Source organism: Cherax quadricarinatus, chromosome 2 (assembly GCF_038502225.1).
Source record: "Cherax quadricarinatus isolate ZL_2023a chromosome 2, ASM3850222v1, whole genome shotgun sequence".
NCBI lineage: Eukaryota > Metazoa > Arthropoda > Malacostraca > Decapoda > Parastacidae > Cherax > Cherax quadricarinatus.
In genome coordinates this window covers 21836247-21861880 of record NC_091293.1, presented here as the reverse complement: position 1 = coordinate 21861880, position 25634 = coordinate 21836247, and the positions used below count along the sequence as shown (strand labels likewise).

The 25634-nt window shown below is 38.0% G+C and overlaps 1 protein-coding gene across 2 annotated transcripts in view; it reads right to left on the bottom strand.

Moving 5' to 3' along the window:
* LOC128688717 (uncharacterized) overlaps window positions 1-25634 on the bottom strand; it is a 278982-nt gene that overhangs the window by 16538 nt on the left and 236810 nt on the right. For both annotated transcript variants that reach the window (XM_070087603.1, XM_070087601.1), the window contains one exon: window positions 3657-3796. In XM_070087603.1, coding sequence (XP_069943704.1) covers window positions 3657-3796 — 140 coding nt within the window. The remainder of the gene's footprint in view (window positions 1-3656; window positions 3797-25634) is intronic.

Here is a 25634-nt window from a genome sequence, read left to right as displayed (position 1 = left end):
CGCACATTCAGACTTCCCACTTTGACAATTTTCTTCTTCTTATTCTTTTTAGTAATCTTTACAGGAAAAGGGGTTACTAGCCCATTGTTCCCGGCATTTTAGTTGACTTTTACAACACGCATGGCTTACAGAGGAAAGATTCTTATTCCACTTCCCCATGAATATAAAAGGAAAATTAATAAGACCAAGAACTATTAAGATAAAATCAAAGAAAACTCAGATGAGTGTGTATGAATAAATGTGTATATGTATGTGTAGTGTGACCTAAGTGTAAGTAGAAGTAGCAAGACATGCCTGTAATCTTGCATATTTATGAGACAGACAAAAGACATCAGCAATCCTACCATCATGTAAAACAATCACAGGCTTTCGTTTTACACTCACTTGGCAGGACGGTAGTACCTCCCTGGGTGGTTGCTGTCTACCAACCTACTACCTGTATAATAATAATATAATAATAATACTAATATAATATGTATAATAATAATATATCTTTCTTCTTTCAACAAACCGGCCATATCCCACCAAGCCAGGGTGGCCCAAAAAGAAAAGCAAAAGTTTTTCTTTTTAAATATAGTAATTTATACATGAGAAGGGGTTACTAGCCCCTTGCTCCCGGCATTTTAGTCGCCTCTTACAACACGCATGGCTGGCTTACGGAGGAAGAATTCTGTTCCATTTCCCCATGGAGATAAGAGGAAATAAACAAGAATAAGAACTAGAAAGAAAATAGAAGAAAACCCAGTGGGGTGTGTATATATATGCTTGTACATGTATGTGTAGTGTGACCTAAGTGTAAGTAGAAGTAGCAAGACGTACCTGAAATCTTGCATGTTTATGAGATAGACAAAAGACACCAGCAATCCTACCATCATGTAAAACAATTACAGGCTTTCATTTTACACTCACTTGGCAGGATGGTAGTACCTCCCTGGGTGGTTGCTGTCTACCAACCTACTACCTAGAATAATAATACATATATAATAATAATGTACTACATATAATAATTATAATAATAGACGGCTTCAAAAGGATGTCACTAGATGGCAGTGTTTACCACAACAAAGAGGGAGCGGTTGTGGCCACCTCCACCTGTTACATAATGACATATTTTATCAGGTTTCTATGTGGTTTATATTGTTTATTATTTCATTTTAGACAAACTATGATAGATAAATAAGCCATAGAGTTGATGATAGCAAAATATTCAAGGAGTATGTTGTCCTGTCTCTAGACAAACTCTCGTCGGCCGCCGACACTGCCCATACCACTACATGAATGACGTGTTATTCACTCTAGAGTATATATCAAGTTTCTATGTGATTAATATTGTTTATTATTTCATAGAAGAACTGTGATAGATAAATAAGCTGTAGAGTTGATGATAGCGAAATATTCAAGAAGTATGTTGTTCTGTCTCCAGACAAACTCTCGTCCACCGCCGACACTGCCCATACCACTACATGAATGACATGTTTTACTCGTTTTAGAGTATATATCAGATTTCTATGTTATTTGTATTGTTTATTATGTCATATTAGATGAAGCGAGATGGATAAATAAGCCATAGAGTTGATATTAGCGAAATTATTGAAGTACAGAATTCCATTGGAATGGATTAATTGCATTTCAATTAATTTAAATGAGGAAAATTGACTCTGCAAACGAGCAAATCCAGTTGCAAGCAAGGTCATGGAATGGATTAAACTCACAAGTAGAGGTTCCACTGTATATACACACACCCCTCTGGGTTTTCTTCTATTTTCTTACTAGTTCTTGTTCTTGTTTATTTCCTGTTATCTCCATGGGGAAGTGGATCAGAATTCTTCCTCCGTAAGCCATGCGTGTTGTAAGAGGTGACTAAAATGCCAGGAGCAAGGGGCTAGTAACCCCTTCTCCTGTATAAATTACTAAATGTAAAAGGAGAAACTTTCGTTTTTCCTTTTGGGCCACCCCGCCTCGGTGGGATACAGTCTATGTGTTGAAAGAAAGAAAGAAGTCTGTTGAGTATACCTGGTCAAGTGTACAGTAGAATTATTATTGAAAGAGTTAAGAGTAAGACAGAGAGCAGGATAGAAGATGAACAAGGAGGCTTTAGTAAGGGTAGGGGGTGTGCAGACCAAGTGTTTGCAATGTAACATATAGATGAACAGTATTTGGATAAGGGTAAAGAGGTTTTTGTGGCATTTATGGATTTGGAAAAGGCGTATGATAGGGTGGATTGGAGGGGAATGTGGCAGTTGTTGCAAATGTATGGAATAGGAGGTAGGTTATTGAAAGCAGTGACGAGTCTTTTACGAGAGGGAGATTATTTACCAGTCAAAGTAGGCCTTAGACAGGGACGTGTTATGTCACCATGGTTGTTCAACATATTTATAGATGGAGTTGTAAGAGAAGTGAATGCTCAGGTGTTGGCAAGAGGTGTGGGGTTAAAAGATAAAGAATCTAACATAAAGTGGGAGTTGTCACAGTTGCTCTTTGCTGATAACACTGTGGTTATGGGAGATTCTGAAGAGAAGTTGCAGAGGTTGGTTGATGAGTTTGGTAGGGTATGTAAAAGGAGGAAATTAGAAGTGAATAGAAGAAAGAGTAAGGTGATGAGGATAACAAAAAAAAATAGGTAATGGAAAATCGGATGTCAGATTGGAGGGAGAGAGTATGGAGAAGGTGAATGTATTCAGATATTTGGGAGTGGACATGTCAACGGATGGGTCTATGAAAGATGAGGTAAATCATAGAATTGACGAGGGGGAAAAAGGTGAGTGGTGCACTGAGGAGTTTGTGGAGATATAGAACTTTATCCATAAAAGCAAAGAGGGGAATGTATGAGAGTACAGTTATACCAACGCTCTTGTATGGGTGTGAGGCATAGGTTGTGAATGTTGCAACAAGGAGAAGGCTGGAGGCAGTGGAGATGTCATGTCTGAGGGCAATGTGTGGTGTGAATATAATGCAGAGAATCCATAGTTTGGAGATTAGGAGGAAGTGTGGGATTACCACACTTCCTCCTAATCTTTGGACATGCAGAGAGGATGAAACAAAATAGAATGACTTCTAGAGTGTATAAATCTGTAGTGGAGGGAAGGCGGGGTAGAGGTCGGCCTAGGAAAGGTTTGAGGGAGGGGGTAAAGGAGTTTTTGTGTGCGAAGAGCTTGGACTTCCAGCAAGTGTGTGTGAGCGTGTTGATAGGAACAAATGGAGACAAATGGTTTTTAGGAATTGATGTGCTGTTGGAGTGTAAGCAAGGTAACATGCATGAAGGGATTTAGGGAAACCAGCAGGCCGGACTTGATTCCTGGAGATGGGAAGTACAGTGCCGGCACTCTGAAGCAGGGGTGTTAATGTTGCAGTTTTATAACTGTAGTGTAAGCATGCCTCTGGTAAGACAGTGGTGGAGTGAATGATGATGAGAGTTTTTCTTTTTTGGGCCACCCTGGTGGTATCTGTCAACTGGTTGCACAAATGTAAGAAAACAGAATCCATTAGAGAAGGTAGAAAGAGGCATGCCTGAGGCAAAAGTGATAAAGAAATATTCAAATTGGTGCAAAAAGAGTTAATTCTCATAAGTGTTATTCCTAAGTGGTTCACTGAATACAGCACGTAAGAATAACTTTACATACCTGAAAACAAAATGAATGTAGTTACATTTGACTTACATTTTATTCTCAGTTTTAGACTCGCCAATTACTTTTCTGAGGTGTTGTATCCACCACAAGAGTCTGTGGAAGTGAGCATAACCATCTGCAGCACATCCAATATGCTTGGCTGGTTCTAGCATATTGAGTGGGAAATAAACCTGAAATGAAAATATGATTACATAATGGTTAATTGCATCTACTAATGATACAATGGCTGTCATAAAATTCAGGTGTATGTAAGAAGTTCTTAGCATTTTTCTCAGAATATACAACATGGGGTGGTTCCTGTAAAAGTAGAGTGATACAACTTAGGAAACTCATTCACCATACCATCATCAAATGGTTGCCTTGCCAAAAGTGCACAGACATCACAATTTAAATGACCCTCTATAGTTTTTGGTAATGTATTTTAATTTCAACTCAAGAGACAAGCTCAATTCCATGGCCTTGCACAGTTGATTAGTCACTTATTATGGCATGTAAAGAGCTAACTCTCCCAATACACAAATAACCCGCACATAAAAGACAGAAGCTTACGACGACGTTTCGGTCCGACTTGGACCATTGACAATGTCACACTAACAGAGGTGGAGCAGGACGGCTATATATAGGCATCTACTAATGATACAATGGCTGTCATAAAATTCAGGTGTATGTATATATAGCCGTCCTGCTCCACCTCTGTTAGTGTGACTTTGTCAATGGTCCAAGTCGGACCGAAACGTCGTCGTAAGCTTCTGTCTTTTATGTGCGGGTTATTTGTGTATCGTTCCAGTCACGGTATTGTGCCTTTTTGTTATTTAACTCTCCCAAATTTATCACTGTCTACTGTACAGTAGTACAGTAGACAGTGTAAACGATGGTACTGTACTGTGCATGCATTAGAAACTTCCTCATTATGAGCTCAAGCTAATATCAAAATACATTTTTTGCCTTTTACTTTTTTTGTGTATGAAGCACTAGAACCTTTTTGTTAAAAACATATTCTGTTTCTAACACTATCAAATTTACAGTCATTATTAACTTGCTACTATCATGGCAAGTTCACTCTCATATTATATACTGCAAATAATAATCACAAAGCAAGTAAAACTATTCAAAGTCTGTTTTTCATATTCCTAAGCCACATCCAAAATTTCTTCCATGTCACTGTGTCAACATATTTACACCAAAAGAGGAAATATCCCCACCATTTAATTTATGCTAAAAAAGATTCTGGGTTCTTAGTCAGACAAGCACCCTAGGCAGTGGCACTCCTCCAATACATAAGGCCCCTACCCCTAGGCACAGATCACTGGAATACCACTACTGCTTTAAGGTGACCCAGCACCGTAAGGAGGTATGGTACTCTTTATGGATGGGATTGTAACTATATTTGAGAATTTGCAACATGTTCTTAACTGCCACATCAACAGAATCATAAAAAAAAAACATGTACAGGTCCACATCCCTTTATCCGAAACCCTTGGGGCCAATAGTGTTTTGAATGACGCCTGCCACTCTGGCTGTCAGTGCTGGGTCATGCCGCCATGTGGTGGAGTAACCCAGCACTGAGATGACTGACGCTTCACACTCCACGATAAAACATCAGTTTTCAGAACTTTTCGAATTTTAGAATTTTGGATAAAGGGATGTGGACCTGTACTATGACAATTTTGAACAGAATAGTCAGGAAGAATTCCAAAGAAATTACTCTCAGTAATTAAGCAAACCCATTTTCCATAAAAACAAAACAATAATTAGTTATAACAAAAGTGCTTCAGAAAATAACATTAAACATAACATTTCAATTAATTTTATTCTACTAATGAAATTAAAAATACTGTACTCACATGGATCCCTTATTGAGAGGCTTGGTTAAAACATAAAAGTGTGCATTGTAATTTTTACTTCAGCCAAGAGACATTCCAGAAGATCATAGAGTGGTAAGGACTGAACATGCAATCATTGTATATCAGACCTATCCAGTTCTCTGTAATATTTGTGTATGTTCTTGAAAAATAAAGTTTGATATGAGCCTGAATGGTGTGAAGGTTAAGAAGAATAGCATATAAACTTCAACACTTGGTTTATTTTTGCCCATTTACCCTTTCAGGGTCCAAGGCCAAAATCTGAAGTGGTGCCCCAGTGTCCAAGAATTTTCCAAAAAAAAAAAAAAAAAAAGTGTTATTTTTTTCTTATGAAATGGTAGAGAAATTTTTTCTGAAGGTAATAAAACAAAAAGTACGAAATTTGATGGAAAATTGACGAAATTATGCTCTCGTGAATTTTGATGTGTCAGCGATATTTATGAATCGGCGATTTTGCCGACTTTGACTCCCATTTTAGGCTAATTACATTATTCCAGTCAACCAAATTCTTAGCTATTTCACTAGTATTACTTCTATTCTATCGACTGAACACAAGAAATCGCCAAGTCAACTGTTTCAACTACAAAATAAAGTGATCAGAAATTGATAATTTGGCCAATTTAACACAAAGTTCAAAATATTCCAATTTCAAAATAGGATCCAGAATAAACGATGTAGGTATTCCTGGAACTACACTAACATTTCCTCTGTTCATTAGTTACGTTTTGAGGCTTTACAAATAAATTCCATTTTGATTTTTTATTCACATAATAAATTTTTATTCACACCAAAAAATAGATGATTTACTGTTATGCAATATTGTAATCATTGTATAAACATCATCACCACATTTGTGAATGTATATTAGACCCACCAGCTGGCGTGTATTAGACGTGTGAGGTCGTTTGTTTACTCTTGAACATCGGCAAAAATTTAACATTTCCGCTACTTTGAGCTCAGTTTCAAGCCATTTCCAGTGCTAAAACCAATCAAAATCATCTCTATTTCTGTAATATGTCTTCCATTCTATCAAATGAGACCAAGAAATCGCAAATATAACTATAAAAAACATACGAAAAACACTGCAAAGTTGCTGTTTTAATCGAAAATCACGGTCTCAGTTTTTTTTTTCTCTCATTATACACAGTGTGTATAATCGCAAATACAACCATAAAAAACATACGAAAAAACACTGCAAAGTTGCTGTTTTAATCGAAAATCACGGTCTTAGTTTTTTTGTTTATTTTTCTCTTATTATACACAGTGTGTTTTCAAACCCACGCTGGAGCAGTACTTCTCCTCTCTTCGGAAGAAGAGTTACTTCAACTGCTGAAGCATGATGTCCTTGAAAAACTGAAGAATTCTGGTGTTACCCCAGTTGCACCTGAGAGCTACCAAGCTCAGAGGACTGTGTTTGTTGCAAGAATTAACAGTTTCATGAGACATAGCACAGTGCATGAAATTGTTGAGGACTTTAATACAGAGAATTCTGAATTTAGGGCTGTCGAAGCACATAAATTCTCTAAACCTAACAACAACAAGGTAACCTTAAAGTTAATACTTGAGACACCTGAGGAGGCCAAACTTGTGTGTCAAAATGGCTTCAAATGTTTTGGCACCAGATGTACACCTGACCAAATCTCTCTTGAACGATTTGTCAGTGTGACACAATGTTTTAAATGTTATGTCTTTGGTCATAACACCAACAAATGCAGTACTCAAGGGCAGGTTTGTAGCATTTGCTCTGGCCAACATTCTTATCGAGATTGTAATAATAAAAATACACCCAAATGTGTCCTCTGCAACGGAAAACATCATGCTGTTTCTGCTATTTGTCCTGAAAGGAAAAAGGAAATGCAGAAAATTATTGAAGCCAAGAAACTGTCCACTTCTAAGAAGACCACTCCCCAGGCACCACCAACGATGTCCCAAACTTCCTTCCCAGCTCTGCCTGGATCAAGTGGGACTCCTCAGGTCTCTACCAATGGTTCCAATGTTTGGAATTCTGCCCCTCTTGGAGCACCCCAATCTAACCCTCACCTACAACATACACAAACGCAACAACAAGGTTCAGTCTCATCTCCTATGTCTCAGGTATCCACAGCCGGGGATATGACGAGAGCACAACTAATGTATATGATGGCCAAAGACATAGCAGGTGGTGACATTCAACTCTGCTCTCAGGTTTTAAATGATCTGTTAATGGCTAATGGGATCAATCCCATCACTATCCCAGAAAATGTGAAGGCTATTATGACCCAGCCTTCTCATAACAAGAAGTATGTACCCTACTCTACATCTAAAAATAAGCCTAAGTCATCCCTGGCCCAGGGATCGCCCACCTTGCATACCCAGGTTGTCAACTCCCCTCAACCCGATAAGCCAACACCTGAACATAACAATGCCCCAGAAATTGGTGCCTACTCTCCCGCTATTGAAGCTGATCCTGTTGAACAGGAACTTTCCCAGGGTAATTCACCTTGCCTACCTAATTTTCCCTTGGAGCCTCCACAGTCTCCCATTAACTCTCACGAGCCTCTGCTTCCTGTAACTGGGAATATCATACCTCAGTTTTCTGAAGATGACTCTAACGATTCTAATGAGTCTGTTAATATTACCACCACTAGTGAAGATGATGGCATTTTTAATACAGAAGCAACTACGCAGAAGTTCCCTCCTCCCCTTGACGAGTCCACCAGGGATAGTGTGGATACCAAACATGACATTACTTGCAGGCGTTCAGACCGCAGTACACGAGCGAAGTGCAAGAAATAATGGGGATTACAATTTTCCAACTTAATGTTCAACATTTCTTTAATAACCATTACCTCCTTGAGGTTGAACTACATAATTACAATCCCAATGTTATACTCTTGAACGAGACAGCTGCAAGAGTTGATCAACATATTAAATTACGTGGTTACTCTACTGTGGAGAAATCGAGAGGACCCTTTAGTGGTGTAGCCATCTTAGTTAACCCTTTCAGGATCCAAGGCCAAAATCTGAAGTCACGCACCAGTGTCCAAGAAATTTTGAAAAAAAAAAAAAATTATTTTTTCATACAGAATTAAAGAGCATATTTTTGTGAAGGTAATAAAACAAAAAAAATTAGAATCTGATCAGTACTTACCGAGATACAGTGCCAAGAAGTTTATAGAAAATGATGTGGTGGCGGCAACATCGACGAATTCCACATACGCGTATTATATTATTTTGTTGTTTTAGTTGTTTTTTCTTTTCTTTTCCAATTTTTTTCTATTCCTACTAACATTTGGGGCCTGAGAGACCAATACTGTATATAATTGATATATATATACTCACTGTATTGAACACAATAACCGCACTAAAGTTATTATCATATTATTGTTTACCACTGTTGTTTATTACAATAAACATGCACAAATATTGTATAATACTAATGTTCTATCATATATTTACATATTTACAATCACTGGACATGGTTTTAGAACTGCTGGAGCTTGTGGAACTCCTTGAAACAAGGCACCATGCACAGAGGCACCTTACATTCCTCACACATAAACCGAGTGTCTTTGCGTCTTTGTTGCCGTCGTTTTGTTTGTGCACAGACAATGCATCTCTTCTGAGCAAATTTCTTTTGAGTTGAAGGAAGCTGTATTATGAAATGATCACCTTCTCTCCTCAAACGCTTGGGTATATTGTGATGAATTCGAGGACCATGTTGTATTGCAGGTGTTGTTACCTGGTACTTCATTATGAGTTGTCTGACAACAGACAAACAAAATTCACCATACGGTGGTCTGTTACCAGTCTTTATTTGGTACATATTATATGCATTCAGCATTGAAATGTCCATGAGATGGAAGAAAAGTTTCACGTACCACTTGTAACTCTTACGAACACAGTCAACAAAACCAATGTGCATGTCACACTTGTCAACCAAGCGCATGTTTTGTGTATAATCAATTACTGACACTGGTTTTCGAATACGTTCATTAGTCACTCGATCAACTTTGCCACTGTCTTGCATTTCATTACGGTGAATGGTTGTCAACAATGTGACATCTCGTTTGTCATGCCACCGTAATGCCATTATGTCATTGGCAGTAAACACCTGCACGTCATCACAACGAACACCTGCGTTGAGCCTGGGCATATGTTTACGATTAGAACGCACTGTGCCACACACATCTGTCTTGTTCACTCGCATGAAATCACTGAGTAATGGGCTTGTGTACCAGTTATCGGTATATAATGTATGGCCCTTACCAAGATAAGGTGCCATCATGTTTCTCACTACGTCACCTGAGATACCCAATAACATCTTGGTATCTTTCAATGTTTTACTACCCGTGTATACAACAATATCCAACACCAGGCCACTGTCACAATCACAGAGTACAAACAATTTTATACCAAAGCGGTTCCTCTTGCTCGGTATATACTGCTTGAATGACAGTCTACCTTTGAACAAAATCAAAGACTCGTCAATTACAAGATTCTTGAATGGATAAAAGTATATCCTGAACTTTTGTTTGAGATACATGAAAACATTTCTAATCTTGTATAACCTGTCACTTCTGTCAGGCCTGGTTTTGTCCGAAAAGTGCAACATACGTAACAGTAAGATAAACCTGTTCACTGGTATTATTTCACTGAAGGATGGGGTACAAATTAGCCGATCTGTGGACCAGTATGCTTTTATATTATGCTTATAGACGTGAGGCATAAGCATTATTGTTGCAAAAAGCAAATACATTTCTGCAACAGTCGTCTCTTTCCACCTGTGTAGTCTTGACTGTGGTGATAAGATCGTATTTGCCATGGTGTACTGAAAATACTTATTACTTTCCCTGGCAATAATTTCCATCAATGGCTGGTCAAAGAATAATTCAAAGAATTCCAGTTCATTGGCCGTGGTTCCAAGGGGACAGGTAGGTAGAATTCCACTTTGAGAGTCATCAAAGTGGTGAGGGCTGGGAACAAAATTGGGATTTTGCTGCCAATCCCAGATACGGTTTGCTGGTGGATACTGGACATCATAGGCTGGTTGTACGGGTGGTTGTGGTTGTGGCGGGCTGGTGGCTGACGCTCCGCTTTGTCCTTGAACTGACGAGTCAGCAGCGTGGGTCCCCGCGTGGCACAGTGAGTCACGCATGGCGGTGCCACTACCACCACCAGCACCACTAACACCATCCACTGATGCCTGTGGCCCATCCATGCCAAGTGTAGCCACATCATCCTCACTATCACTACCTAAAACGGGTGTAGGGCCACGGGATGTACTCTGGGATGTACTCCGGGATGTACTCGGTCCCCTGGGCACAGCATAGGGTACACTATCCGAGCGCATGCGGCGGCGAACATACCGACGCTTCACTGGTGAATATGTTTCCTCACTATCACTACTCGAATGATCGTCGAGTGCAATAAAATCACAATCCACGTCAGAATCATCGTCATTACTGAAGTCAGAGGCCTGGCCACGGGAAAATATTAGTTTTCTCTTACGTTTAGGAACACCCGACCGTGAGTCACGAGTGCCCACACCAGAGGTAGAAGGTCGAGGATCGTCGGGGTTTTCTGCACTATTATCGATATCCTGGTCATTATTTTCGGTCACTAACTTATCAAAGCCGTAGAATTCGTCTTCATTTCCACTTCCATCAGTGTCAGAACTATCAGACAGGAAGAGGAGAGTCCCAATTTTCCAGGGAGTGAGAGCTGACTTGCGACGAGGCATGGTGAACAAGGGTGAATGAGCCGGCGTTCCCACAATGCTATGCAGGCGCCTAGATTTTTTGTTTATGGCGCACACCCACGGCGCAGACCCATTCTCTCACATGTAGGCCTATGAGCGCTTTCGCGCTAAATTTGACGGCGCTAGAATTTTGGCATAGATCTACGGTTTGGACACTCACCGAAAAGCCGTAGATCTACGGGACGGACCCTGAAAGGGTTAAACTAGGCTATACATTTAAAAATATTCATGTTGATGAAGATAACATTCTTGCAATAGAAATGACAACGTCTCATGGTCAACTAGTGATAGGAACTGGATATTTTCCCCTGAGACAACAATATATAGAGTCAATTCCTCTACATAGGATATTAAGCAGAAATATTTCAACAATTCTAGCAGGAGATTTTAATGCTCATCACCCTGCCCTCTTCAACTGTGGAGCTGGTATTCCACTGGGTGACTTAAAAGGAAAACAACTATTTAATATCATGACAGCTAGAAACTTGTCATTTCAAGTCCCATTCTTTAAATTCTACATTGGACCTCATCCAGGGACACCAGATATAGTACTGACAAACAGAGACTGTGACATCTTTCACTGTCGTATATCTCCTGGTGGAAATGTAGGATCTGACCATATCCCTGTTATAATACAACTACAAACTTCTCCATTTAGAATACCTGTAACTCCTAAACCCAATCTTAACACCCTAGGATTTGACCCCTTCAGGGCATTTCTGGGTGACGATGAAATTGTGTCATTGGAAAATCTACCTTCCACTACAATTGATGATGCAATCAGGTCCCTGCATAATCGAATAATTGAAGCTACTAATGCAACTTGTCAATTAGCTTCCACAAAGATATACCAACAATATAAACCTACTAGGGAAATTAGAGACAAATTAAGAAATTATCAAGCAGAATGTCGAAGGCATCTTCAAACGCGACAACCACCAGTAGCTACACTGCACCGATTAAGGCAAGAATTAATTAACATGATTAGTCATCACAAACGGGACTTATGGAAATTGCTAGTTCTTCAAGCTAATCGGTATAAACGTGAACCAGCAAAATTTTGGAGTAAGATCCGACAACTTTTAGGGGCAAAGCACAAGGCTCCTAACTACCTAGTTCATACCTTCACTGATGAGGATGTTGAAGATGTTGAAATTAAACTTGACGATCCACAGGACCAGGCTAATTTGATGGGTGATGTATGGGAGAAAATTCTCTCCCACAATAACAGTCGTCAATTTAACAATAATCATTATCAGTTGGTAAATGAATGGAGAGATGAGAACTTGGATGATCTACAACCACTACCTTCCATCGATACTTCAACTCTTGAAGATACCCACCCGCTTACTAAACCTATTACATTACTAGAGATGAGTCAGGTTATTGGCAGAATGAGAAATAGAGCCCCTGGCCTCTCTGGAATAACAATGAAACAAATAAAGTTCCTACCCAGAAATTGTAAACAGTCTTTGGTAAATATCTTTAATGCCATCTTGGCCTCAGGACATTTTCCAGTGGTTTTTAAGACTGCTAGGATGATCTTTCTTGGTAAGCACAATAAAGACATCCACCAACCTGGGAACTATAGACCTATATCTTTACTTGAAGTCACTGGAAAAGTTCTTGAGAAAGTCATTTCCAACAGATTGAACTACTATATGGAGTTTAATCACTTTTTTACTGAAAAACAATTTGGCTTTAGAACACATAGAGGTACCAATCATGCAATAAATGTTATTTTCGATACTGTAGCAAGTCTAAAACATCAGGGCAATCTTGCCTTAATTGCCACCAGAGATGTTCATAAAGCTTTTGATAGCTTATGGCATGATGGCCTTATATACAAACTCATTGACCTACCAGACCATAACTGGACTTTTCTCAGATTAATATATAATTTCTTAACTCAAAGAAAAATCATTCCCACCTTTCATGGCAGGTCGGCAGAGCCTTTTATACCGACAGCTGGTGTCCCACAAGGTTCTTGTCTAAGTCCAATTCTGTTCAACATTTATGTGAATGACCTTCCTCAATCAGAGTTTAATGATACAATTGTGACACAGTTTGCAGATGATGTTATTCATGTCGTCTCATCAACTCCGGTAACAGGAAAATACAAGTATGAGAGAGTCATAGAAAAAATGAATATTGAACTTCGTAGAACATCTAATTGGGAAAAGAAATGGAGAATTACGACTAATCCTAACAAGGTCCTTGTTAGCACGATAGGATGTTTTGCATCAACAATTGAAGATAAAGGGGGTATCTCTATCAGAGGTACACCTGTAGCCATTAGAAACCCTAACAAGATTTTGGGATACGAAATAGACAGGCTGCTCCACTCAACATCTCATGTAACTAAAAAGATCTACATAGCCAAAGCCGGTCATAGCAGTCTCTTTCGATTCAATCAAGCCCCTCAACATATCAAAAAACATCTGTATAAAATGATAATAAGACCAATACTCGAATACCCTTGTGTCCCAATGTCATTAACAACAAAGACCAACATGCTACGGTTACAAAGGTTCCAGAATAGAGCTCTTCGCTTCATTACCGATAACAGGAGGAGAGACAGAGTTAAAATGGCAGATTTACACATACAACAAGATATTACTGCCATAAATGTTTGTCTCGACACCCTAAAAAAGAAGCAACTCTATACAATGCAAGAACTATACATGCCAGATAGAGAACATCCTATACAAGTGGTACATACCACGGATTATATCATCAATACTCCTCCTCACAGGACTCAAAGAATGACTCTCCCACAGAGGGTCCGTCATTTTATACATAAAGATGATTACCATCGACCCATGATATTGAGCAACCTCCCTGATGAAGAAGATTGGGTAGCACCAGAACCCTTCTATGTATACTGAGAAAATCATCGCCCCCAATTAGGGAGACATCTTATATAACAATCTAATGTAAAAATTATGTTATTTACCATGGCTGGACACCACCTGTAAGAAGCCATTGTCACGTAATTCTATAAACTGGCCTTCATTGTCGCATAAATATCCGTTGTGCAATCGCAAAAAAAAAGAAAAAGAAAAAAAAAAATTGCAACTTGTATAATTACTACCAATTCAGAGTCATGTACTTATATATCTGTTATATCTATGTGACTCTGATGGGTTAGTATTATACCCCTTAAAGAATATCTTATCATTTCACATACACTTTTTAAATTACACCAAAGTGGTTGGGCCACTTACCTTTTATATCCTACCTCTCTCCCCCCTCCCACCCTTTTCCAATATTTCCATCCTTGCCCATCCTTCTTCCTTACATATCTTATCAAAGCTCTGGTCATAAGAAGAAGAAGAAGAACACAGTGTGCTGCAGGATTTGTTTTATGTGGTGCACACATACCACATAGATGTATTCTCTCATATCTAGGCCCAAATTTACCACTCACAGTTTACCAGAGTGAGCTGTGCTCATGGAGTAGATCTACTGTTTGGACCCTGAACGTAAAGCCATAGATCTACGGGACGGACCCTGAAAGGGTTAAAATATAAGCATACCATACATGTACGAAAAAATTATATATGTGAAAAAATGCCAGTGACAAAAAAAAATCAACTATTAAACATCACAGCATGATGAGAGTCCAGCACACTCGTGAAGAAAATGCAAGAAGCATCTCTCACCTTCCCCTCTTTCTGCCACCCCTCCCTCTCTCTTCAATTCAATTCAAAGTTTATTCTCTATAAGGATTACAATGCTGAGTTTACAGAATTTGGTTATTGTGTGGTTTACATGTAGTAAAATAATGATTACAGAGTGTACCACTAGAACACCTAGCATGGCTAGGCATTTTGGGCAGACTTAGTTTAATTCTTAATTTTAAAATATTACAAATTATGAGGCAAGTTGGTATTATGGCTGACTAAATACTAGTTTGTGAGTTTAGCAATGTGAATGCTTTTGTTTTGGCACAGTACATAGTTTCAGTATTGGGGTATCACAGGATTCATTATTTTAAGATTGAGATTAATATTTCTGTTTATGGTCAAATGGGTGAGTGAGTGAAAGTGTGAACCACCAGGTGGTATTCGTGTAATTAGTTGACGGGGTGTATCAGGGAGATAAGATGTTTTCTAATGGTAGTTTTGAAGGTGATGAATGTGTCTGCAGTTCTAGACTTCTCAGGTAGGGTGTTCCAGATTTTAGGGCCTTTGACATACATTGAATTTTTGTAAAGGTTTAGTTGGACACGGGGAATGTCATAGAGATGTTTGTGTCTGGTGTTATGCCTGTGGGTTCTGTCACAACTATCAAGAAAGCATTTTAGGTCAAGGTTGATATTGGAGTTTAAGGTCCTGTAGATGTAGATTGCACAGTAGTAAGTGTGGATGTACTGAACAGGGGGTAAGTTTAGATCTATGAAGAGTGGGTGGGGGGGGGTGTTGCCAGGGATGGGATTTAGTGATTATTCTTACTGCAGCTTTTTGTTGGGTTATTATTGGCTTTAGGTGTGTTGCTGCAGTTGATCCCCAAGCACAAATAGCATAGGTGAGGTATGGATAAATAAGTGAGTGGTATAGTGTGAGAAGGGCATTTTGCGGCACGTAGTATCGTATCTTGGAGAGGATCCCAACCATTTTGGATACTTTTTTGGTTATGTGTTGGATATGGGTACTGAAATTCAGGTTGTTGTCAAGGTATTGGCCTAGGAATTTGCCCTCATTATGTCTGGTAATTAGAGTGTTGTCGATCTTAATGTTAATTTGTGCATCTCCTGCTCTGCTACCAAACATAATATAGTAGGTTTTGCCAGTGTTAAGCGTAAGTTTATTGGCTGTCATCCAAGTCGATATTTTGATCAGCTCCTCGTTAACAATGGTGTTGAGGGTGGCAAGATTAGGGTGAGAGATGACATAAGTCGTGTCGTCAGCAAAGAGAATGGGTTTCAGGTGTTGGGATACGTTTGGAAGATCATTGATGAATATGAGGAAGAGCAGGGGACCAAGGACACTTCCCTGCGGAACTCCAGTATCAAGTGGCCATGTCGTTGATGCTGTGTCTTTAATGGTGACATACTGATACCTACTAGTAAGGTAAGATTTGAAATGTGCAAGCACATGGCCTCTTATACCGTAATGGTCAAGTTTGTGGAATAGGATGTCGTGGTCTACTGTGTCAAAAGGTTTTCTTAGGTCAATAAAAACCCATCGTGGATATTCCTTATTTTCCAATGCTGTGTAAAGCAGATCTAGCATTTTTATGATTGCATCATTAGTGCTTTTATTTTTCCTGAATCCAAATTGGCAGGGGTTGAGTATGTTTTGTGCCATTATAAATGAATATAGTCTCCTGTGCACGAGTTTCTCAAAGATTTTGGATAGCAATGGTAAGTTTGATATTGGCCTATAGTTGTTTAAATCTGTAGGGTCACCACCTTTATGTATTGGTGTAACCCTTGCCATCTTGAGTAGTTTCGGGAAGGTGCTAGTTTCTAGTGACTTGTTAAAAAGTAATGAAATAGCATGCAAAAGGACATGGGCCGCTCGCTTGTACAGTAATGGTGGGACATGAGACAAATTCCCTGAGTTATTTTTAAGTGACTTTATAATCTCGGTGACTTCCGTGGGCTCAGTTGGTGCAAGATAGAAGGAATTTGGGAAATTCCCATCTAGGTAGTCGCTGGCATGGGCATTGGTATGTGGGATTTTATTGGCGAGATTAGATCCTATGGTTGAGAAGAAGTCATTTATCTTGTTAGCTGTGTCAGTGGGATGTAGTGGTGTTTCATTAGGTTTAGTTAGGACAATATTCTTGGTTTTTTCAGTTTGTGGGTCCCTAGAATCTGAGAGAGTGTTTTCCAGGTCTTTTTTATATCTCCTCTAGTGTCTGTGAATCTACTGGAGTAGTACAGTTGTTTGGCTTTCTTTATTACTTTGGTGAGAATTGATGAATAGTGTTTAAGAATATCTGTGTATTAAGCCCAGTCTATATTGCTTTTCATATTGGTGTTTCTTGTCAATGGATTTCAGAATGGTGCTGGTTAGCCATGGGCAACCAAGCCGTTTGTTTGTGATCTGTTTCGTTTTTATAGGACAATGTTTGTTGTATAGTCTAAGTAATTTGTTAAGAAAAATATCTGTCCAGTCATCAATACCACTGGCCTTGGAGAATTCTGTAGGCCAGTCAACAGTCTCTAGGTCAGCTGTGAACTTCCTTATTGAGGCCTCATCATGGAGTTTAAATGAGACTTTGTTGTATTCAAGTGGTGGTTTACTAATGTTTGTCAGGAGGAAGGTAGGGTAGTGGTCTGTAGTGCTATCTGTGATTATCCCTGATTTAAGGGGGGCTAGTATATTGGTCCATATGTGGTCTATTATGGTTGCACTTGTCTCAGTGAGTCTGGTAGGTTTAGTTATTGTTGGTATGAGAAGTGTGTTGTTCATATTGTTGATGAAATCAGTTACAGGCTGATCATCTAGTATGCCAAGGTTGATGTTGAAGTCTCCAGCTAAGAGAAGGTGGTGCTTATTCATTTGTCTTTTTGTTATTAGTTCCTTTAATTTCTCACTGAAATTTGGGATGTTTGTGTGAGGTATCCGGTAAATGGCACCGATTGTTATATTCAAATTCAAATTCAAAGTTTATTCTCTATAAGGATTACAATGCTGAGTTTACAGAATTTGGTTATTGTGTGGTTTACATGTAGTAAAATAATAATTACAGAGTGTACCACTAGAACACCTAGCATGGCTAGGCATTTCGGGCAGACTTAAATTAAATCTTATGTTTAAAATATTACAAAATTATGAGGTAAGTTGGTATTATGGCTAAGTGACTAAATACTAGTTTGTGAGTTTAGCAATGTGAATGCTTTTGTTTTGGCACTATACACAGTTTCAGTATTGGAGTATCACAGGCCAACTTATGACTAGTTAAGATTCATTATTTTGAGACTGAGATTGATATTTCTGTTTATGGTCAAATGGGTGAGTGTTACGTTGCTTTGTCCCTTATTACTTTGATAGTAAGGTTCTCACTACATGTTCTAGTGTGGGGTAGCTTTTACTTAATGGTCTTATTTGTCTAGGGGTAATACTTACATCATGGCTGATCATCCTGAGTGTCTCTGATACCCTTTCACCAGCCCTCTTCACAGGTTATGTAAACTACTACTATAAAAATATAACTGTATTCTCAATAGATATGTACAGAATATACAATTACAGCCTCACATTTTCAAAACAACGATCTACACACTGCATAGCTATTCTCCCACATGGTATATCTCAACAACTTTAGTCCTCTCTCCTTGACATAACTCTGGGCTAACCAGTGTTTTGACACACTTTAGTCACCCTGGGTATGGTGGTCACAACTTAAATTATAAAAAACTCACCCCTGGAGCACACATAATGCCCCAAAAGATAGAAGAAGGACCCAGAGATCCTGCCAGGTTGAAGGCCAGCCACAGAGAGAGCGAGTCAGTGTGAGGGAGAGAGAGAAAGAGGCTAAGCTCCTCCCACCAAAACAAAAGACTGTTGCCAAGCACAATTCTCCAGTTACCACAATTCTACCACACCTTAATTTTACTTTTACAAAAGGAAATACAACTTTATAAACTACTTATTTGCCAAGCACAATTCTCCAGTTACCACAATTCTACCACACCTTAATTTTACTTTTACAAAAGGAAATACAACTTTATAAACTACTTATTTGCCAAGCACAATTCTCCAGTTACCACAATTCTACCACACCTTAATTTTACTTTTACAAAAGGAAATACAACTTTATAAACTACTTATTTAAATTGTGTGTTTATGTGTCTATAGTATAACCTATTATATTGAGAAAAATAGGCTTGACCCAGCTGCCTCTCAGTCATAAGGTTGATCAGTCCTTCTGACATTTAGAGCAAAGTCCCCATCAATTCAATATAATTAGGTATTCCAGAGTAACTGTTACTTATAAATACATGTTGGGTCCTATAGCCCCATAACAGTGAGTGAGTGAAAGTGTGAACCACCAGGTGGTATTCGTGTAATTAGTTGACAAGGTGTATCAGGGAGATAAGATGTTTTCTGATGGTAGTTTTGAAGGTGATGAATGTGTCTGCAGTTTTAGAATTTTCAGGTAGGGTGTTCCAGATTTTAGGGCCTTTGACATACATTGAATTTTCGTAAAGGTTTAGTCGGACACGGGGAATGTCATAGAGATGTTTGTGTCTGGTGTTGTGCCTGTGGGTTCAGTCACAACTATCAAGAAAGCATTTTAGGTCAAGGTTAATTCTGGAATTTAAGGTCCTGTAGATGTAGATTGCACAGTAGTAAGTGTGGATGTACTGAACAGGGAGTAAGTTTAGATCTATGAAGAGTGGGGGGGGGGGGTGTTGCCAGGGATGGGATTTAGTGATTTTTCTTACTGCGGCTTTTTGTTGGGTTATTATTGGCTTTAGGTGTGTTGCTGCAGTTGAACCCCAAGCACAGATAGCATAGGTGAGGTAGGGATATATAAGTGAATGGTATAGTGTGAGAAGGACAGTTTGCGGCACATAGTATCATATCTTGGAGAGGATCCCAACCGTTTTGGATACTTTTTTTGTTATGTGTTGGATATGGGTGCTGAAGTTCAGGTTGTTGTTGAGGTATAGGCCTAGGAATTTGCCCTTATTATGCCTGGCAATTAGAGTTTTGTCGATATTAATGTTAATTTGCGCATCTCCTGCTCTGCTACCAAACATAATGTAGTAGGTTTTGTCAGTGTTAAGCATAAGTTTATTGGCTGTCATCCAAGATGATATTTTGATCAGCTCCTCATTAACAATGGTGTTGAGAGTGGCAAGATTAGGGTGAGAGATGACATAAGTCGTATCTTCAGTAAAGAGAATGGGGTTCAGGTGTTGAGATACGTTTGGAAGATCTTTGATGTATATGAGGAAGAGCAGGGGACCAAGGACACTTCCCTGCAGAACTCCAGTATCAAGTGGCCGTGTTGTTGATGCTGTGTCTTTAATGGTGACATACTGATACCTATTAGTAAGGTAAGATTTGAAATATGCAAGCGCATGGCCTCTTATACCGTAATGGTCAAGTTTGTGGAGTAGGATGCCGTGGTCTACTGTGTCAAAAGCTTTTCTTAGGCCAATAAAAATTCCTAGTGGATATTCCTTATTTTCCAATGCTGTGTAAAGCAGATCTAGCATTTTTATGATTGCATCGTTAGTGCTTTTATTTTTCCTGAATCCAAATTGGCAGGGGTTGAGTATGTTTTGTGCCGTTATAAATGAATATAGTCTCCTGTGCACGAGTTTCTCAAAGATTTTGGATAGCAATGGTAAGTTTGATATTGGCCTATAGTTGTTTAAATCTGTAGGGTCACCACCTTTATGTATTGGTGTAACCCTTGCCGTCTTGAGTAGTTTTGGGAAAGTGCTAGTTTCTAGTGACTTGTTATAGGTGTCTTAAGGTTTTTTACAGTAAAATTAGCAAAAATGTATTCCCCATATTCATCACTAAAGCAAGTGGTGCTAATAAAAGATAATTGGTTAGAGTAATAGATTGCAATACCACCCCAACTTGGTTTGGTCTGCAGTTGTGAATTGCTGTGTATTCTGGTAGAGGGTAGATATCTATTGTGTCCTGCTTAACCCTTTCAGGGTCCGTCCCGTAGATCTACGGCTTTATGTTCAGGGTCCAAACCGTAGATCTACGCCATGAGCTCAGTTCACTCTGATAAACTGTGAGTGGTACATTTGGGCCTAGATATGAGAGAATACATCTATGTGGTATGTGTGCACCACATAAAACAGATCCTGCAGCACACTGTGTATAATGAGAGAAAAAAAATGAAATCATGATTTTTCGATTAAAACAGCAACTTTGCAGTGTTTTTTCGTATGTTTTTTATAGTTGTATTTGCGATTTTTTGGTCTCATTTGATAGAATGGAAGACATATTACAGAAATAGAGATGATTTTGATTGGTTTTAGCATTGGAAATGGCTTGAAACTGAGCTCAAAGTAGTGGAAATGTTAAATTTTTGCCGATATTCAAGAGTAAACAAACGACCTCACACATCTAATACACGTCAGCTGGTGGGTCTAATATACATTCACAAATATGGTGATGATATTTATACAATTATTACAGTATTGCATAACAGTAAATCTTCTATTTTTTGGTGTGAATAAAAATTCATTATGTGAATAAAAAATAAAAATGGAATTTATTTGTAAAGCCTCAAAACATAACTAATGAACAGAGGAAATGTTAGTTTAGTGCAAGGAATGCCTACATTGTTCATTCTGGACCCTATTTTGAAATTGGAATATTTTGAACTTTGTGTTAAATTGGCCAAATTAACAATTTCCGATCACTTTATTTTGTAGTTGAAACAGTTGACTTGGCAATTTCTTGTGCTCAATCGATAGAATAGAAGTAATACTAGTGAAATAGCTAACATTTTGGTTGATTGGAATAATGTAATTGGCCTAAAATGGGAGTCAAAGTCGGCAAAATCGCCGATTCGTAAATATCGCTGACACATCAAAATTCGCGAGAGCATAATTTCGTCAATTTTCCACCAAATTTCGTACTTTTTGTTTTATTACCTTCACAAAAAGATTCTCTACGATTTCATAAGAAAAAATAACAAATTTTTTTTTTTTAAATTCTTGGACACTGGTGCGTGACTCCAGATTTGGGCCTTGGACCCTGAAAGGGTTAAGCCAGGTCTCAGTAAGAATAATGCAGGAGAAGGGTGTCTTTAGTGATTCAAGGAGTGCCAGGAGGTCATCATAGTGTTTGCTTAAGGACCTGATGTTGTAGTTAAGTAATGATAGACTTTTAGCATTGTTTAGGATAGTGCTGGCTTGTGATGCTGTGTAATAAAGACAGTTACTTTCCAATAGGTTTTGACTGGGTGTCAGATTATGGATGTTTAGATCAGGGTCAACGTGATCAATCATCTTCTAGGTTTAAATTATGGTTATTTATATCCTGAGTTGTGTGTTGAGTTCTAGTACTGATATCTGTAGTGGTGGGAAGTTTGGACAAGTATATAGCTAGAGTATTTTGGTCATATAGAGTATAGTCACTACTACACATAATGAAGTTGATGTTGTCTATGTGTTGTGCTGGAATGAACTAAAGTAAAACTAGGTATAAACTAGTAATATAAAAATACAAATTAAAAATAGAACAAGACTCTCACTTGTAATTGCACTAAGGTCTAATATAATGACTTTTGTGGAGTCTATGTTTTGAGCTAGAATGAGCTATAGTACAACTAGGTTTAATCTAATAATATAAGAATACAAATTAAAAATAGCACCAGTCTCTCACTAGTAATTGCACTATGGTCTAATATAGTGAATTTGGTATTGACTATGTATTGAGCTACAATGAGCTATAGTACAACTGAGTTTAATCTAATAATATAAAAAAGGCACAAGACTCTCAATTGTAATTGCACTAAGGTCTTATATAAGTTGTTTACTAAAACTAGAGTATAACTAGATTTAAATTGACAAGATAAAATACACAAGTTAAGGTAGCAAAAGAATAATAAAAAAAATGATATAAATAAAAATGGCAATGACTTGGTTATAATATGCAAGTAAGATGGTAGACAGGATAATATAAAAGTTGTAGTTGAAAATACTAGTTTAAAAAAGTACAGAATAAAAATGATCAATAAAAGAAGTTTACAATAAGTTTGGTCAATATAGTTTAAAGCAAAATTGGGCAATAATAGAGATATTAGAATAAAATTGGGCAATAGAGTATTTCTTAAAGTGCAGTAGAATTATTGAGGACAAGTTATGATTAGTTTATAATAAGATAGAACAGTGATGTGGTAAGATGTAAAAAAGGAGACAGATTCTGTAGGTATTAAACACAATTAAGACTATGAGGTAGAATGGTCATTGAATACAACAATGACAATCAAAAGTAGTTGGGGTATTAGAATTTTTTTTTTTGGCATATTTCTTAACATGGAGCCATTTTATAGCTCATCCTTGAAACTTTTTCTAGCTTGTTAACATGCTTTATAAATACAGGCACCATACCTCTTGTGCATATTACCCTCTGTTGTGAATAGCTTTTCAGCATGTCCCTGGCAATACATTGTAAGGCTATTTAAAAGTTGCATATTATGTTCATGTGATCTGGTGCCAAGCATTTGTCAGTGAAGGCTCCTAGGTTGCCCTCTTTTCTGATGTCTTCAATATTGTGTGCCAATGCTGCATGTAAGGGTGTACATGTATGTAGTGTGTCTGTATATAACAGCATGTAGGTGCACTGATGTGAGAATGTGGTATGTGTTTGTAATACTAAGGGTAAGTAGATACTGTGAAAATGTGGTGTCTCTGTGTCACCTAGAAGGTATGTAAATGTATGTGAGGAAGTGGTGTCTGAATGTGCAGCTGTGAATGTGAGAATGTGGTGTCAGTATATAACACTGTGTATTAACATAAATGTGAGATTATATTGTGTCTATATATGCTCTTTGCCAATGACAGTTCTGCTGGGAGATTATGAAGAGAAGTTGCAAAGGTTAGTGGAGGAATTTTGGAGGGTATATAAAAGAGGTGAAATAAAAAGTGAACATAGAATAGAGCAAGGTGATTAGAGTAGAAAGAGTCTAGGCAATGAAAGTTTGGATATCAGACTGAAGTGAGGAAGTGACACTGTTCAGATATTTGGGGTCTACAAAAGATAAGGTGAACTGTAGAACTAGAACAAGCAAGAGGGGGGAGAAGAAGAGCAGGTGGTGTGTTAAGGAAGCTATGGAAAGAAAAAAATTATCTATGGAGGCAAAATGGGAAAAGTAGCAAAGTATAGTGGTACAAACACTTTTATATAGGTGTGAGGCATTGGAAGCCTTTAAATGTTGCACTAAGAGGAAACATTTAAAAAATTCAGACTGCTGAGGAGGATTTGTTGAGGTGATTTGTGCATTTAGAGAGGACCTAGCAGAACTGGATGATTAAGAGGATATATAAATCTGGGGGGGGGAGAAAAAATAGGTATTACAGGTCTGCCATCACGAATCCGGCAATCAGTTATTTGGTTCCTTCAGTTATTCGGCACTAATTTTGGCTAGCATAATTTCAAATTTCGAGGGTCGCCACACCAACCTGCTGGTACTGTTTGGTGGCGCTACTTGCTGCATAAGTCATTCCAATTTCTTTTTCTCCATTTATTGTTATAACCTGCTTACTTTTAGCCCTAGCCATGGTTCCAATGAATAAAAGAAATGCTTCTCATTATGTAAAGCACCTACACAGTACATTATCCATTAAAGATAAGGTGGCTTTGAAGCCACTGTCAGTTAGCATGAGCTCAGTCTCACGAAGCAGGAGAATATGCTTTATTATTATGCTAATATTAACGCTACAGCTTATTTGCCTATCACAATTGATCTAATATGACATAATAAACAATATAAATAACATAAAACATGTTAAATACTCCAGAATAAATAATATTTGGCATAACACCGAGCAGTTCGACAGAGATATGAAGAGGATATATGGTATACAAATACCATTCTTCTATCCCTGTCTTGGGGGCTTATATTAGAGAAAACAGAGTATAGCACAGGGCTAACTGTGATATACACTCGTACTGCACCATAAACCTGAAGCAAAAAAGTTATTTTCTCTATATAGATTATCACACATAGCAGCATATGTGTAGAGAACCTAGGATAACCCAAAAAAGTCAACATGGCTTATTTTTAGTACCTGGCTTGGGTTAGCCATATATGATTTTTGGTAAATATTCGAATCCCAGCCAGGTTAGAAACATTAGGCGTGTTTCTTTACACCTGTTGTCTATATTTACCCATCAGTAAATGGGTACCTGGGTGTTAGCCGACTAGTGTGGGTGTTATCCTGGGATACTGACCTAATTTTCTTGAAATACTCTGCATAACAAGTGGCTTTCTATATAGTAGTATGTCACTGATGTCAGCTAGGTCTGTATACCTTGTACATGTACATGTAGTAAATAAAGATATTATCATTATTATTATTATTATTATTATTATTATTATTATATTATTATTATTATTATTTTCTCAGTTGTTTGTTGGGTTATCGTATTCAAACTTGGGCAATGTATGATGGAAAGATACTTCTTAACGTACACCAAAAATTAAAGAAATCAAACCATAAATAGTGGAGTTCACTTCTCAGCCATTAGCGGCCGCTTAGCGGTACATTTTTGTATGTTTTTATGGTTATATTCCCATTTTTTCAGTCTCATTTGATAGAATGAAATATATATTGCAGAAATAGATATGATTTTGATTGCTTTCATGACGAAAAGTACCTTGAATTTGCGCTCATAGTAGCGAAAATGTTCTATTCTTTAGCGAAGTAGTATGCATAACAGTAAATCTTCTATTTTTTTGTGT